The 16,696-nt window shown below is 41.2% G+C and overlaps 1 protein-coding gene across 1 annotated transcript in view; it reads right to left on the bottom strand.

Moving 5' to 3' along the window:
* me3 (malic enzyme 3, NADP(+)-dependent, mitochondrial) overlaps positions 1-12,561 on the bottom strand; it is a 13,327-nt gene extending 766 nt beyond the window's left edge. Inside the window, exons 1-15 of the mRNA XM_004576397.6 lie at positions 12,279-12,561; positions 11,736-11,958; positions 9,641-9,774; positions 8,879-9,028; positions 8,550-8,625; positions 8,297-8,458; positions 8,032-8,135; positions 7,847-7,956; positions 6,852-6,949; positions 3,165-3,278; positions 2,975-3,080; positions 2,225-2,367; positions 959-1,132; positions 631-729; positions 1-231 (exon numbers count right to left, since the gene is read on the bottom strand). The exon at positions 1-231 is cut by the window's left edge and continues 766 nt beyond it. Coding sequence (XP_004576454.3) covers positions 70-231; positions 631-729; positions 959-1,132; positions 2,225-2,367; positions 2,975-3,080; positions 3,165-3,278; positions 6,852-6,949; positions 7,847-7,956; positions 8,032-8,135; positions 8,297-8,458; positions 8,550-8,625; positions 8,879-9,028; positions 9,641-9,774; positions 11,736-11,957 — 1,854 coding nt within the window. The 5' untranslated portion in view covers position 11,958; positions 12,279-12,561 and the 3' untranslated portion in view covers positions 1-69. The remainder of the gene's footprint in view (positions 232-630; positions 730-958; positions 1,133-2,224; positions 2,368-2,974; positions 3,081-3,164; positions 3,279-6,851; positions 6,950-7,846; positions 7,957-8,031; positions 8,136-8,296; positions 8,459-8,549; positions 8,626-8,878; positions 9,029-9,640; positions 9,775-11,735; positions 11,959-12,278) is intronic.
* Positions 12,562-16,696: the final 4,135 nt, after the last annotated feature.

The following is a 16,696-nucleotide window of genomic DNA, read 5'->3' as shown; positions in this document are numbered from 1 at the left end:
GGCAATTTTTACGTGCCGCTACGGCAGCGTGTTTAGTTTAGAGAGAGAACGAGACGCCGATGACCCCAATCACACGTCCTGGACCTTCATGGCCTCCTCTGGCCAGTCGTATGTGTCCAGAGTGAAGGAGTCGTAATCAGAACTGTAGGTCTGAGACAGCACAAACGCCTCCTTGTCCTTAGGCTCCGGGTACACTGAAGCAATGTTGTTTCTGTATGCGTAGTTGACGATCTGGGAAAGGAAGAAACAAAAGGAAAAATGGGGATTTTGGACACTTACAAGGGGCAACTACACCTGACGGGGTAGAGCAGGTTATCCGCCTATTCCTCCCTAAGACACTGAGCCTGAAACTTCGAGGCTGAACCGTTTCTCTTTTACTGTACCTGAGCGATTGATTCTGGGTAAAAAAAACCACTAGGTCAGAGAAATGAAGATTAACATATATTTAAATTCCATGAATTTGATTACTGTTCAAATGTAAATATCACAATATACATTTTATGGCAAATCTCAACTTAGGAATTCAAAACTTTATTTAAAAGCCCAGTGAAGAGGGCAGCAACCCACACTTACTACTGCATGAGATTGAGGTTATATGTTTCAGAAGTACCAGCTGACCAGCTTTCCTACCTTCACTGCGATCTTGAAGGACACCTCTCTAATGGTGTTGAGAGGAGGATAAAGCCTTCCCTCAGCCAGGTGCTCCTCTGTGACCATGTTGGCAATCGCCTGAGAGAAACAGGCAAGGACAGCCAATTAAATTATTTTGAAGTAAACATAATAAAGATTAAGTTTGTCTCAGGAGAGAAATCTAAACATTTACATGATTACTATGTACGGTCTAAAGAGAGAGACATCACTGCGCTGAAAGTAAAAATAAATGCATCTAAAAATCTAGTTTTTCAAATAAAATTCTCATCTAACAATGCGACGTACACACAGTAATGGTGGAACGTACCTCTGCGGTGGTGAGGAAAATGTCATCAGATATGTGGCGGACTCCGCAGGCTATAACGCCCAAAGCGACTCCAGGGAAGACGTAGGCATTGTTACCCTGTCCGGGGTAGAAGGTGCGTCCATCTGCCAGCGTCACCTTATGAAAGGGACTTCCACTAGCAAAGATGCCCCGACCCTTGTTAAAGAGAGGGGAAGGAGCGAGTTCACTTCATTAATGATAATTAAAATAAAAAAACAATGATGGAAAACCATGTAAGAATGTGGTGCTCTTGTATATGCTGTGAATGCTTCATGATTTCATTTACAATCTACAACATTATATAAAATATAAGTAACAACAGAAGTGTCTTAAAGCCGTATTTTAATCACAGTAGAATGCAGAAAACACATTAGATGTTTAAACTGAGAAAATGAACTATTTTATAGAAAAATATCTCCTTTTGACTTTGAACACATCTCTGTAAGGGTAGAAAGTAAGCAGTACTAAAAGAAACAGCTGGATGAACATTTTGCAACTAATTAGGTTCACTGGCAACAGCTTAGTAGCATGATTGGGTTTAAACACAACTTCTCCAAAGTAAACATTTGGCAACATGAGGTTTCATCTACAAATTCTGGAACATTTCAGGATAATGTTATTCAATGTCAAACTGTAAAGACTTTGAATAACTCAATGTCAACAACAGATTCTGAGAAATCTGTGCAGAAGGATCAGGTCAACAATCAATATTGGATGTCCGTGACTTAGAAAGACACCACCAGTGCTGAAAGATTTTAAAGCAACATATGCCTTACATATTTCAATAGCACAATGACAAACCACATATCGGATCTACAATATGGCCAGCATGGCTTTGTAGCAGAAGAGTGCGGGTGCTGAACTGGCCTGCCTGCACTCCAGACCTTTCATTGGCTGAAGACGCCTCGAGCGTCACAAAACAAAAAACATGACGAATCCTTTATCAGACAAGAATCGGTCAGCATTCCTCTCCTGAAAGTCCGACAGCTGGTCTTCTCAGTTCCCAGATGTTTACAGCCACACAATGGTAAACATAAACCCTGCCCCAACCTTTCTGAGACACGCAGCTCCCATCAAACTAAAAATGACCTTATTTTTTTCTTAAAATTGTACATTTTTTTCAGTTGCCTTCTCCACCCTATTGTGAATAAATAAACTCCAAAACTCATTTTTTATTTTTACACAGCATCCAAACTTTGTTGGAATTGGGGTTGTAATTTTGGGAGGGTGAGTTGAGTCGAGCGTTACCTCTGTGAGCTTGTAGCACTGCTCTGCTGTGCACTCGGCCTTGCTGGTAGGATTACTCAGAGCAAAGATGATTGGCCTCTCGTTGAAAGACGCCATGTCTTTAATTATCTTCTCTGTAAAGGCTCCTCCAATTGCAGCGACGCCTTTTCCAAAACAAGAACACGCCAGGTTCACCACAACAACGGCACTAACACGATGTATCAATGCTGGCATTTAAAGGACTCTGATCCTGGTTTAGTGAAATCTGTTTAAAATTAAAGCCTCAGTTTTTAGTTTTTAAGTTAGGATCCATTTCTTTTTGTAGTTATCTTAATTTATTTAACTTAATTTAAGTAACTTAAAAAATTATAACTTGAATGTTGAAACAACGCTGTCTTGTCATCCAAGTGGTTCTACAATTCTGGCAGTTCATCAAACATGCAGTGTTTGGAATTTAAACCAATAAACATTGAAAATACTGTTGAATTTGATGAATTGGGTTAAATGGAAAGAGAGAGAATTAGTTGATTTGTAGCAAATTACTAAGGTGTTACTGTAATAAACAAAGCTGGATGCAAGAAATTCACCTTAAATAGCGTTGTGTGTTTTCCTGTACCTGGTTGGGAATTAGTGTAAATGGTTAAATAAAAAAGGTTAAAAAAAATAGTTTTACGTATGACACTGTGGATGTTTTTAGCCTTTAAAGTAATACAAAGCTAAAAAAAATCCCAGGATTTATCCACTGCATGCACTTTACTGAAGTAAACTCACCTATAATGGCAGTGGGTTTGATGGTGCTCACCGCCTCCTCCAGCGTTTTGATTTGCGCGTGCTCATGAGCAAACTCCTCCTTCTCATGGTTTAGGTGGCTTCTTCCCTGTATTTGTGTATAAAGATCTTGTTTCACGACTCCACATCCAGCTGTTTTTTGCTTTAGGAAACACATGAGGAAATATTTTACCTTCACAATGAGGCCCTTTGAGTCCACCATCCAGATCTTCTTGGCAGCTTCTTCTTTACTCAATCCTTCCTTGGCCATGGCCATTATAAGCAGATGAGCAATACCCAAAGCAGCCTGGTGGGGAGAGAAAAGAAAAGAAAAATTCTCCATCTGCATTATAGTCCCCACTTTTAGATACAAACCTAATCTGAATAAATATTTAGGCTACGGTGGCACAAAGGCAGTTAGTGAATTCTGAATACGATGCCAGCACTACATTTAAAAAAACTGGGATTATGCTAGAAAGTAATGCTAAACAAATTGAGTTAATTTGTAATGGGAGAGGGTATTTAAAAAAAAAAAAAAAAACACCAATAAAAAAGATGGAGATAGCTGGACCACTCTGTGAAAGACTTGGTAATGAAATAGTCAAATGAAGGACATTTTTATTCATTGAGTTCTATTGACGTAGAACCCAATCATAACAATAGTCACCTCAAGGTCCTTTAGGCTGTAAAGTAAAGACCCTACAATGTTAGGGAGAAAACCCCCAACAACAAGATGATCCTCTATCAGCAGCACTTGGCGACAGTGGAAAGGAAAAACCCCCTTTTAACAGGAAGAAACCGGTGGCAGTACCAGGCTTAAAAAAAAGGAGCCTTTTGCCTCGATTGGTTGGTGGTGATGGGAAAGAGAAAAAGGAGAGCCCAGAGAGATGAGGGTGAGGAATAACCAAGGCGAGAGAAGAGCCAAATTTTAATGACATCCAGATGTGGTGTATAAACATCTGAGGCGATGTTCCAAAGAGATAAATGGAGAAAATTCACTCATGGGAAGCCACCCAGCCTCTTAGGACTTCCTCTGAGTCACCTATTCCAGCACTATAACTATATTTACATCATTATGGCCGAGTTACGACAATACCTGATCAGCCTATTACAACTGAGAGGTAAAAAGTAAAGGGTATTAAGCCTAATATTAAAAGACGAAATGGTGTCTCCTAAAGCCAAACTGGCAGCTGGTGTTCTCCAGGTTATCACTCCAGGAACCACAAAATTCAACAAATTTTCACCAAAGAATTTGTGGATTTCATGATGCATCCATTCATTTTATTCTGCTTATCCAAGATCAGCTGATTTTATGATTTATTTTATCAAAAGCAGAGATAATTCTCTCTGTGAGAGACAACACAGAACCTTAAATGGTTGTGATCTTTAAAGCAAATAATATTTATTATTATTTATTTGCTAATAAACAATTTGCCAGTCTATTTTCATTAACAACAACCAATGCAAAATTTTAAAAAGTAAAGAAAAGACATAAGAAACACGTGTCAGCCATCAGAGCTGCCGGGCGTGACATGAACGATGAATAAATAACTACAAATAAAAATGTTAGGAAAATCTTTTTACATTTTGTGTTCCTGAAAAGAAAAGTTGCTTGCTATATTAGAATATTGAATTTATAAAAATCACCAAATATGTGATTTAGGGCCTAGCATTACAAACAGACACTGTGCTGCAGTGTTAATAACTCCCTTAAAACCACTTTCACTGGTGGCTGGGCTCGTTCAAGATGGAATGAGGTGAAGTGGAAAACTGTCCCATGACCCAAAAATCCAAAACTGAAATTTTCCTAGAAAGTTATGGAAGCTGTATTCTCTAAACTCAAAAGAATAACGACCATCTTATTCGTCAGTTCGCACACATTTCGAAAGCTGGGACGCTACAGAGGTGCATTAGTGGACATGTCATGTGAATCTCCACATCTGTGCACCATTAATGGCAGACTGTATATATATATATACACAGCTAATGGCAGGGTTCATACACATTTTTCAGGGTCAAATTCAAGCACTTTGTAAGCACATTCAAGGTCAATTTTCAAGCTTTTCCAGCATATTACCAAAAAAGAAGAAAGCATGTTTCACTTTGCATCACCTCAGTAAGACCTTCAAGATAATTGAAACAAATCATCTTAGGTCGACTTAAATGTCTTTTGTTCCCCTTTTGTTAAAGAGAAAAATGCAGCACACAAAAATAGTGAAAAAGGAAACGGTTGCCTTACATGCATATAGTGTACAAACTCAAAAAACACATTCCTCTTAAAAATTAAGATGAGCAAATGTGAACAAATCAACTTGTTAGAGATCTTCATCTCCATGTAAATAAACAACAACCAAGAAAACAACACCAAAACTGCACCAAACACCACAAACACCAACAAATTAATGTCTTCTCATCAGATATTGAAGCTTCTTTCCTGTGTGACATTAAAAATAGGAGACAGATGTTTGTTTGTTTTTTTGTTCTTTTTAACTAGTTAAGCACCCACGCCCAGAAAAATGGTAAATGGCCTGTATTTGTACAGCGCTTTATTTTACTAAGGAAAGCGCTTTACACGTTCCGTCATCCACCCATTCACGCACACATTCACACACTGGTGATGGCAAGCTACATTGTAGCTACAGCCACCCTGGGGCGCACTGACAGAGGCGAGGCTGCCGGACACTGGCGCCACCGGGCCCTCTGACCACCACCAGTAGGCAACGGGCAAAGTGTCTTGCCCAAGGACACAACGGCCGAGACTGTCCAAGCCGGGGCTCGAATCAGCAACCTTCCGATTACAAGGCAAACTCCTAACTCTTGAGCCACGATCGCCCAGTGGGGACATTTCATTTTTGAGCAGGAAGCTCCCCCTTTTTGTTATACTCTTTAGATCAGGGGTCGGCAACCTGCGGCTCCGGAGCCGCATGCGGCTCTTTAGTCCTTATAGTGCGGCTCCGCGTGGTTTGGGAAAATAAATTAGAAGTATTTAGCTGAAGTGTATTTTATTTATGTTAGTTCTTTTTTTTGTTAACTTGTAGTTCTAAATTGGAAGATTATTGTGATTTTGCAATATACAAATAAAATTATATTTTGTTATTTTTTCATCGCTCAAAATAAGCGTCACACTCGCGGAAGCCGGTGTACCCGGCGAAAAGCAAAACACAGAAACAATCGATGAGCTGAGAAATCTCATCCTGGAGAAAAAAGCGCTCGTGGAAAAGTGCATGAAAAAAAAAAGAAAAAGTGGTTCCACTTGTTCCGGAGGAGAGATGCTACTGCTTCCTCACCTGATGTAGCCTCGTCTTGCTCCACCTCTGTTAACCCCCCCCAACCAGTGCCGGCAGTTAACTGTCCCCTCCTGAGCCTGGTTCTGCCGGAGGTTTCTGCCTGTTTAAAGGCAGTTTTTCCTCCCCACTGTCTCCTCTGCCTTTTTTCTTTATTTACTTGCTTGTTTAACTTTTTTTCCCAACTTATCTAAATAATAAACCAATTGAATTTATCCTTTGAGTATTTTTCATCTCATCTTTACAGAATTTTTCTAAAACATTTTCAAACATTCAGATCTGTCTTTTATTTTCTTCTTGAAACCTAAATGGAGAAACACATTGTGCACTTTACTTCTCAAAGAAAAATGCTGCTTTCTCATTATTTTTTAATGTAGTGCTGGCATCAAATTACAAATCTAGTGTATAGCATGTTTTCTTATTCAAAACACAGTAAAATCTGGCATTTTGTCTTTCAAACATTTTTTTTGTAAAAGTAAATGAAACCCTTTGTCATTCCAATTTGACAGAAGGCACTGTTTTCCTATCTCTCGGGGATTAAGGACAGTTATTTTTGCTCCAAACACCATAAAATCCTAGAGAGCAAATCCTCTTACCTCGCCTGCCCCTTGGAAGACAAAAGTGTGGTCTGACAATTTGTTCTTGGTGATCTTTAAAGCTGCTAAGATCCCTGCAACAGCTACAGAAGCCGTGCCTGCAGGAAAAACAAAACACTCGTGATTGCAGTTTGAAGTCTCTCTCATGATCTCTTACAGTGAAACGCTGTACAAACAACAAACAGAAAAGGATTTGTATGAAAGTGGTCAGGTAGAAGAACGTGGTTGAAAATCAGTGGGAAAAAGCAGTCAATGTCCAGAGAAAACCCTCAGGTTAACTCTCACTGATGAGGTGAGAGTTAATAGTTAACAGGTGAACTGTGAGTGCACGATGACAATACGGAAAGTAAAGATGGTGAAATTTAAATAAATACTTTTTGATGTGTTGAAGTGAAACTTTGTAACTATTGAAAGAAAATTAAAGGGGCAACTGACACTGATGTTTTTAAATTTCCATGTGTGGTTTTCTTCAGCTAGTATGACCTGTTACTTTAATTACAAAGCATTAGTTTGACTTTTATTTGTATGACCTGCGTCACTGTACTAAACAGCCAGAAAGTAGCTGATCTTGGACTTAAGAAGTTTGCTGAAGCAGCAGCTATTTGATTTCCTCTAAGTAACCTGATGCGTTACAGTAACAAAGATAAAGTTTTTCTGATTTCCTTTTTGTTGCAGAACTAAAATGATGATCATCACTGGGGAACAGTTGGTGCTTTATGACTTAGGCTAGTGAGGGCAAATATAACCGCCTGTTTAGAGTAAGCTGCTTTATTTTTACTTCTTTGTTTCATTTTTAGTTTTGAGTCTTCACAGAATCTTGATCTGTGTTGGCTACGTTTTCGTTTGCTGTCTGAAGCATTGTATTTCTGAAACAGGAATCCTGAAATGAGGAAGATTTCAGAAATTTTTTACCCAACTGAACCCATCAACATATTGTAGTGTATATTATAAAAGGTAAGACGCTCCTGGCTGTAACGCCATGAGTAATAAAGCACCTTGGATGTCGTCGTTGAAGGTACAGTATCGATTTCTGTACTTGTTGAGGATGCGAAATGCGTTGCTGTTGGCGAAATCCTCAAACTGTATGAGGCAGTTCATCCCGTACCTGTGGAGGAACAGCGTGGTTAGTCTGACATCAGCACTGCCTCCTCATCCTTCATTCACCTGTGCTTTCACTTACTTATCTGTCACTGCTTGCATGAACTCATCAATCAGTTCATCGTACTCCTTTCCTCTGATTCTCTTGTGCTTCAGCCCAATGTACAGAGGGTCATTGAGCAGTGCCTGAACGGAAGGACGTTTAACAGGTCAGCAAATTAATGAAAGACTTAAACCGTGCATGCATGCATCGGCATCTGTAAACTATTGCCAGATCTTTGATGAACCAGGTTTTATGAGCTGCTATACTAGCTCATAAAACCTGATTGCTCTGAGGTCATGCTCACCTGGTTGTCTGTGCCAACATCCAGTAGCACAGGGAGACACTGCTGTGGCCGAACCCCACCGCAGGCTGTGTAGAGCGCCAGCTTCCCCACAGGAATGCCCATCCCATAGCTGCCCAGGTCCCCCAGGCCAAGGATACGCTCCCCATCAGTCACTACAATGGCCTGTGGATGAAGGCAAACACTTTCACTAATGTGTCTGAGACATTATTTTCTCAGAAATCAGCAGCCGCCAGATTAATTGCGTGCCGTTTACCTTTATGTCTTCTTCTGGCCAGGAGTTGAGCATCGTGGCAATGTGGCCTCGGTCATGGATGGTGATGAAGAGTCCTCTGTAAATGAGTCAAGTGATGATACAAGTAGTTAAATCTGTTTTCCGACTGACACTGACGCCGATGCACATGCATACCAAAAACGGCACAAAAATGAGCCCAAAACAAGCATGAGAACAAGGAAAAAAACATTTAAGCCGATGCTCAGTGTGGGGCTCAAATCTAACCCATTTATTTTAATTAAAGCAAATATCTAACCCAGCACTAGCAAGGTGTACCTAATGAAGTGGCTGATGAGTGGAATGAAGTTTACCTTGGTCTCCTGAAGGCGAGTCCATATTGCTGGCAAGCCAGGCCGACAGTGGGAGTGTAGACGATTGGCATGAACTCCTCGATGTCAGAGGTCAGCAAACGGTAGAACAACTTCTCATTCCTGTCCTGTAGTGTCATCAACAGGATGTACCTGAGACAGAAAAAACATTATGATGTGTTTCAGAAACGCAGTAGGCCATTTCTGATCTAAATATTTCTGTATAATTACAATGTGTACAAAAATTCCCTAAAACCCCTTTTAAAAATTATTATTTTTTTGCATATTTAACCATTATTTGGCTAAACGCAGTGAGATGCTGGTCGTTTGATTCAGTGAACCGCTTTGTTCAAGACTGAAATCTGGACAAAATTTTGGGAACTGAGGAAAACTTCTCCCGTGGTTTTGTGCCGTTCTTGTTTCATGTAAGATTTCAGTTGCTCAAAGGTTTGTGGCTGTTTTAGACTGCAGGCAGGTCGGTTAACACTCTGGCTCTACTACAGGGCCATACTGTTTTTTGAAAAGCACCGCTTTGGTATTACTGCATTTTTGCACCATTGTGGCTTTAATATTTTAACCAAACAGTTTTAATGACTTGGAAAGAGTCACATATGATGTGTGAAACAACCACAAGTCTGGACACTGCTTTGAAAGCATTTAGCGGGAGCCCTGATAAGCAGCATGTTCAGTGGGACAACCTCACTGAACTTCTGCAGCTGTCGTGTGGTTTCCATCTTGAACAGCACCAGCTGTCTGTTCTCTCACTTGTCCAGAGGATTGGTGCGTGTTTCGTAGCTCTTCATGACGCGCAGGACTTGGACATCCTGGGACAGGAAGCAGGGGGGTAGCAAGCCGTGGATACCCAGTTGTAAGCGCTCCTCCAGGGTGAATGCCATTCCCTGTAGGGCGGAAGAAGGCCGATTATGTAACGCTAAACTAAGTAACCAACTCAGTCAATCCAGACCACAATGACTCATCCTTTAGGCATCACAATTTTGAGCTTAATTATGAGTTAGTCATATACAAGCACGGTGGCCTTTTCCATGTTTTTTCTTTATGTAAACCGGTTGCCATCTTTGCACTGAAAACAAATGCAGAGCAAAAAGAACACGTAGTAAACAACAGGAGAAGGAGACTGACGTTTTTTTTCTGGTCAGCAGACTTGTACCCTTCTGCCTTCTGGTTACAGTTACTGTTGCTGCTCTCCTCCCTCCACGCTGGCATTCTTCCCACAAAGAGTGCTCATAGGTGGGGGTGTGGGGTTTAATCTATTTATTCTGCCCAATAGTAAAGGGAGCCTGAACCCACTCCCCTGTCAGCTCGACTTCTCTTTCCTCCTCGTCCCTTCCTTTGATTCTTCCTCTAGTGAAAACACTGACCTACATGGGGAAAAAACTGGCCTTTCTAGGCTCAGCTTGTTTTTCTGTGGGTCTTCATGAGCCCATGTCCTGCAAATTATTCATGCTGGCAGAGTGGGGGGTGAAATATGATAGTGCTATTTACAACTATTACTCCTAGAGTTATTACACAAGCTGCACGCTTTGCATTTTAATTGCGAGTTGCATGCCACGTGGCACCACCGTGCTCGACAATGGGTTCTGCAGCTTAGGGCAGGTCGTTAAATGGAAACGATGATTCATTAAGAAGGCCGATTATGTAACGCTAAACTAAGTAACCAACTCAGTCAATCCAGACCACAATGACTCATCCTTTAGGCATCACAATTTTGAGCTTAATTATGAGTTAGTCATATACAAGCAAGACTGCATACTGTCATCTGTGCTGTTTGACAGAAAGTTTGAAACACAAAGATTTCACTCGGTAGTTTGAAAAGTTGTTTTTTTCATCTAAGCGGGGCTTCACTTCCTGATTGCTTGCACTTAACTGACCTATGAATCAGCACGTAGCTGCTGACTCGACACCAGCGCTGGTGGAAGGAAACATGACCGACCTGATATCAAGCAAAATCTGGTGTTTTTGCAGTGCTAGCAAGGCACAAAAAAGTACTCTCTCTGTGAATTCACTTTTTGAAAATGGTGACAGTCTATGTATTTATTACACTCCACAAGGAGAGACAAAGGCAGAGTACGACAGATGTTACAGGAATCTGTAGAAAGACCATTCACAGCTATGTCAGTCTACTATGTTGTATAAATAGGAAGTGCTGTGGCATTCATAGTTTACTTAGGAGCAGTTCAGAATGTGATATTTTTATTGTACTCTCTGTTTATGTTCCCTCACCATCATACATGGTATGCGGGACATCATGTGGCCTGTAGACACAGCTGTGTGACCCAGGCTGGGTTTAAGAAATATGGTTCCTTGCAGTAGTTTGACATCAAAGTTAAAAAAGTATATTAATGTCCTTTGTTATGGCCTTAAAATTATGCGCTTGCTACTACCTCGGTGCCTTTTGTGATGCTTCCCCCCCCCCCCAAGCGTTGCTCATAAATGTCAAATCTTTGGTCATTTTACCATTTCACCTTATGTTACACACCCAAAAGAAATACATTTACATTACGATTAGGCTTTGATTATGAAGCCACTATCAGCTCTGGCATATGGCCTCTGTGTGCGTCTGTGTGTAATACAAACAACATCACACACATTATTCATTAGCTGTGTTACATCAACAGAAGCAACTAAAATCATTTAAAGGCACACAACAGGCAAATCACATCTACATGGATCTAAAGTAGAAGTGACTGATCCATAATAATAATAAGCATAATCTGCAGTGGAAAACTCACTGTATGCCGTCATTACCTGATATTAAACATATGCACGAAGCATTGTAAGATGTGCTGCTTTCCTCACTCTGGATTGGGGAAGCTGTAATACAGGACAGGTGTGTGCTCACCTTGTTGAGGTAGGGGTTTCTGGTGATGTCGTAGCCCCTCTTCTTGGTATTGACGGTGGGCTTGCGGCTTGTCCCGGAGTGGCAGACCCGCACAGCTTGGAAAGAGGCCCTGTCGGCCGACAGGACCCCTGCAGCCGGGGCACCTGAAAGGACCCTCATCATCCCGCCTGTGGCCGTGCGCCTGCACAGGGACAGTGCGGCTCTTCCTGGGAGAGAGTTCATGCTGCCAGAGGGTAGCAAAGACACAGAATACATGCTGTGAATAATACGGGTTCAGCTGATCCTGCACTGCAAGAGAGTCTGACCCGGGTCACCAACTAAGATAAACAACAGGTGCTCCGGTCTCAGCAGACCTCACACATACAGTGATAGCACTGAAATGAGTCAGTGATGAAGACTAAAGCCGCTGCGATAGGCATGTTTTTACAGAAACCTTGCTCCGTGACGCTAAGCTAACAGCAGCTTTTCTTTACCGGCGGAATGCTGTCAAGCTGCTAATGCTAGCTAGCATGTGGCTAATACTTCGTTAGCCGCTGCCCTCACCTGAAATCTACGAAAAGCTGCTGTCCACCTGACTTCTGTCTTCACAGGCAGACGCTGTGTCTTCTCTGGCCGGGTACTCCGGTTGTTTTTTTTTGTTTTTTGTTTTTTTTTTTTTACTTGACGCTGGGGAGGGTGGTGGTGGTGAGGGGAGGAAGGAGGATCGACAGCTAACAGCTGATCCAGACTCACTTCCCTCCTTCAGTCAGCCTCTCCAATCAGCTTGCAGCCTAACCCACTTTCCCCCCTCACAGTCTCCATCCTCACAGCCTCCATCTTCAGCATCTGCACATAGAAATGACACTTTAAGCTCCGTGGATTGGATTACCAAGGAGAACCGCAGTCTGTTTTTAATAGTAGAAGCATGCGCATAAAGTGAATGTTTGCACTTGATCTTCCTGATCACCTATACGCAAGTACATTGAAAGTCACTGTAAGCCACATTTATTGAAAAAAATAAAAAAAATAAAAAAAATCAGTTCCCTGGCACCAACTGACATTTCAAAAGCCTTAGTCACGACCAGTGACTGTGTAAATAAATATACATGTTTTCAACAGTCACTGGTCATGACACCGCGCGAAAATAAAACATAGAAGATAAAACCATCTGTGGTCACAGGTCATATTAAAATGTGCTGGCTCCCTCTGCTGCAGCCTGACAGTATCTACAAATCTAGAGCACTTGGGAAAGACTTCATGTAGTGAACAACATGCTTTACCTGAGTGGTGATACCCCGGAGCACTGTTGCCTACAAGTACAAGATACACAGCAGTATAAATGGAATATTCAGACCTCCAGTGAAAGGATCTACCACCATTTTCTGGCTGCTCCTGGTAGTAAATGCTACAAGTAGCTCATCTGCCTCCATCCAGGCCTTGATGAGGGATGAGGGAAGGTTTATTTTGATTGGTATATTACCACTTTTGCCTTCAGAACTGCCTTAAATCTTTGCGACATAGAGTCAAAAAGGTGCTGGAAATATTTCTCAGAGATTTTGGTCCATATTAACATGACAAGATCACACAGTTGCTGCTCGTGTTCCACCTGATGACAACGGTGCTCTACTGGATTAAGGCCATTTAAGTACAATGAGCTCACTGTCTGAGATGATCTAAAACAAAAGCAGCCATTAGAAGATGGGTAAACTGCTCATACAGGGATGGACACAATCAGCAACAATCAGAAGTGCAGCTTGCCACCAGAGGAGGCAGACAACATCTTGGGACCCCAGGTTAGTGGGTTTGACTTTAAACGTCAGCAGTGGCAACATGTAAAGTTTCCAAGGACAGTAGAAAAGACCTTAAGTGGGTTGAACAAAAAGATTGCATAAAAGTGTGAAGAACTAGTTTTGTCTTCAACAAGTGAAATGCATATTCAATTGGGTTAAGATCAGGTGACTGGTCTGGCCATTCAAGAATGGTGACATCTGGTGGCCAAAAATATGAAGAACCGCTTGAATCCACAAAATAAAACCAACTGCTTCATTAAGATTGCCCGCTGTACAGAGTGGAATTCTATCTGATATTGGGCCGCCGTTGTGTTGCTTTGAACGTGTATTTTTTTTTTTTTTTTTTTTTTTGGTGGTTAAAAAAAAATGGTTTATTTGTTTAATAAATAATTTTGACCAGTAAACTCTCCTTGTTTAAACATGCACCATTGTGTGGTCTTTCTTTGCTTGAGACTTCTTGATGTTGGTAAATACAATAATTGAAAAATACCACGTTACATATGATAATGTACAACACATTATGGAGTATGCTTCTGCTGTGAGGTCCTGCCTCCATGCACTTATGCAATTAACCGCTAGACGGGTATATATATAAATAATATTATATTAGGGAAATTTTCCCAGACATATTTTTGACCTGGGGGTAGAATTGATTGTGAAATGGAAATTGCTTATGAACTTGCAAATGAAAAACATGATGCATTTAAAGTAACCCTTTTTCATTTTTATTTAAGAAGAGAATTTGTTCCACTGTGCGATGGCCGAACCTGTTCCTTTTCGTGGCGATAATTTCTCCTGCCTTAAGGAAAATCCCTTCACATGGCCCAGAGGAGGCTGGAGCGCACAGAAACTGGTAGAGATGCAGTTATACAGTCTAACTGGGCCCCACCAACTATTAGCTAAAGAGAATAAATAAATTCAATCGCTGCACATTTGGCAGACTAACATTTTCAGATTAATTAAACAATAAAATATATATTTTACAACATTACATGTAAAGAGTCAAGTGAAAGTTTTTCTACCGAAGCAGTTAGGTTCTAAATGAAGCTTCGGACGTCACTGATCACATGACTCTGGCCAAACGAAGCAAGCTTCGACACAGTGCTTCTGAAGCAGTGTGCTGATTTTTTTGACACACGCACCGGAGCTTCAAGCGGGCCATCACTACCTCAAACAGTCAGACTCCAAACTCCGCCATGGCCAAGACCAAAGAGCTTTCGAAGGACACCAGGAAAAGTATTCTAGACCTGCACCAGACTGGGAAGAGTGAATCTACAATAGGCAAGCAGCTTGGTGTGAAAAAATCAACTGTGGGAGCAATCATCAGAAAATGGAAGACATACAAGACCACTGATAATCTCCCTCGATCTGGGGCTCCACGCAAGATCTCATCCCGTGGGGTCAAAATGATCATGAGAACGGTGAGCAAAGATCCCAGAACCACACGGGGGGACCTGGTGAATGACCTGCAGAGAGCTGGGACCAAAGTAACAAAGGTCACCATCAGTAACACACTACAACGGCAGGGAATCAAATCCCGCAGTGCCAGACGTGTTCCGCTGCTGAAGCCAGTGCATGTCCAGGCCCGTCCGAAGTTTGCCAGAGAGCACATGGATGATACAGCAGAGGATTGGGAGAATGTCATGTGGTCAGATGAAACCAAAGTAGAACTTTTTGGTATAAACTCAACTCGTTGTGTTTGGAGGAAGAAGAATACTGAGTTGCATCCCAAGAACACCATACCTACTGTGAAGCATGGGGGTGGAAACATCATGCTATGGGGCTGTTTTTCTGCCAAGGGGACAGGACGACTGATCCGTGTTAAGGACAGAATGAATGGGGCCATGTATCGTGAGATTTTGAGCCAAAACCTCCTTCCATCAGTGAGAACTTTGAAGATGAAACGAGGCTGGGTCTTCCAACATGACAATGATCCAAAACACACCGCCCGGGCAACAAAGGAGTGGCTCCGTAAGAAGCATTTGAAAGTCCTGGAGTGGCCTAGCCAGTCTCCAGACCTCAACCCCATAGAAAATCTGTGGCGGGAGTTGAAAGTCCGTGTTGCTCGGCGACAGCCCCAAAACATCACTGCTCTCGAGAAGATCTGCATGGAGGAATGGGCCAAAATACCAGCTACTGTGTGTGCAAACCTGGTAAAGACCTATAGTAAACGTTTGACCTCTGTTATTGCCAACAAAGGTTATGTTACAAAGTATTGAGTTGTATTTTTGTTATTGACCAAATACTTATTTTCTACCCTGATTTACGAATAAATTCTTTACAAATCCTACCATGTGGATTCATGGATTTTTTTTTTCACATTCTGTCTCTCACAGTTGAAGTGTACCTCTGGTGCAAATTACTGACCTCTGTCATCATTTTAGGTGGGGGAACTTGCACAATCGGTGGCTGACTAAATACTTTTTTGCCCCACTGTAGCTTTGCATTTGTTATAAGAAAGGAGGAAGAATAGAAGAATTGTCCGCTCGTTCACCTTGACATAAAAAGATCACAATGTTCAGTTTGACTCAGTAACACCTCAACAGCTTCTAGACCAAAATGAACAATCTTGGACGCTATGGACAGGAGACACCTGGAACAGTTAGGGAAATATCCCCATCATCAGACTAGGGATTTTAAATTGCTTCCAGCTTATTAGAACTATTAGTTACAGAGTAAATAACACTGATTCTAAAAATCAACCATATTTGAGCCGACATATATTCTGCAGGACAGCAGCTTGATTTTTTACTTCTTTCACCATGACAACCTTCAAAAAAAATGACAAAAGGTGTTTCAGTGATGAACACATACCAGTAAACATGGATCTGTAGGGCAGAAACTGTTTAATGTATGAGCTATTGAGTTTGACTATAAGTATTGGGACCAATGAATGTACTACTTAAGCCTTTTATTTTTTAGCCAGCTGCTTATACTTTGGTGGAAAAAGTGACTCATATACAATAATGGATGCACAGCAGGAACAGGAAATAACAAGCTTATGGCAAATCTTATAATATTTGTCATTTGTTGTGAGAAGAACAAAAACACCATCTACATATTATTATTATTATTATAAACAGTTTATTGTCTTCTTTTACTAACAAATTGTCATTATTATTGCTTTTAATCATATTTTTTTTTTGCTATGTGTCCTTATAAGATACTGTATAAATAAAGGTTGTGCTGCAT

The sequence above is a fragment of the Maylandia zebra genome, linkage group LG16 (assembly GCF_041146795.1).
Source record: "Maylandia zebra isolate NMK-2024a linkage group LG16, Mzebra_GT3a, whole genome shotgun sequence".
Taxonomy (NCBI): Eukaryota; Metazoa; Chordata; class Actinopteri; order Cichliformes; family Cichlidae; genus Maylandia; species Maylandia zebra.
Note: the sequence above shows the minus strand (reverse complement) of the source record. Positions and strands in the feature narration are given on the sequence as shown.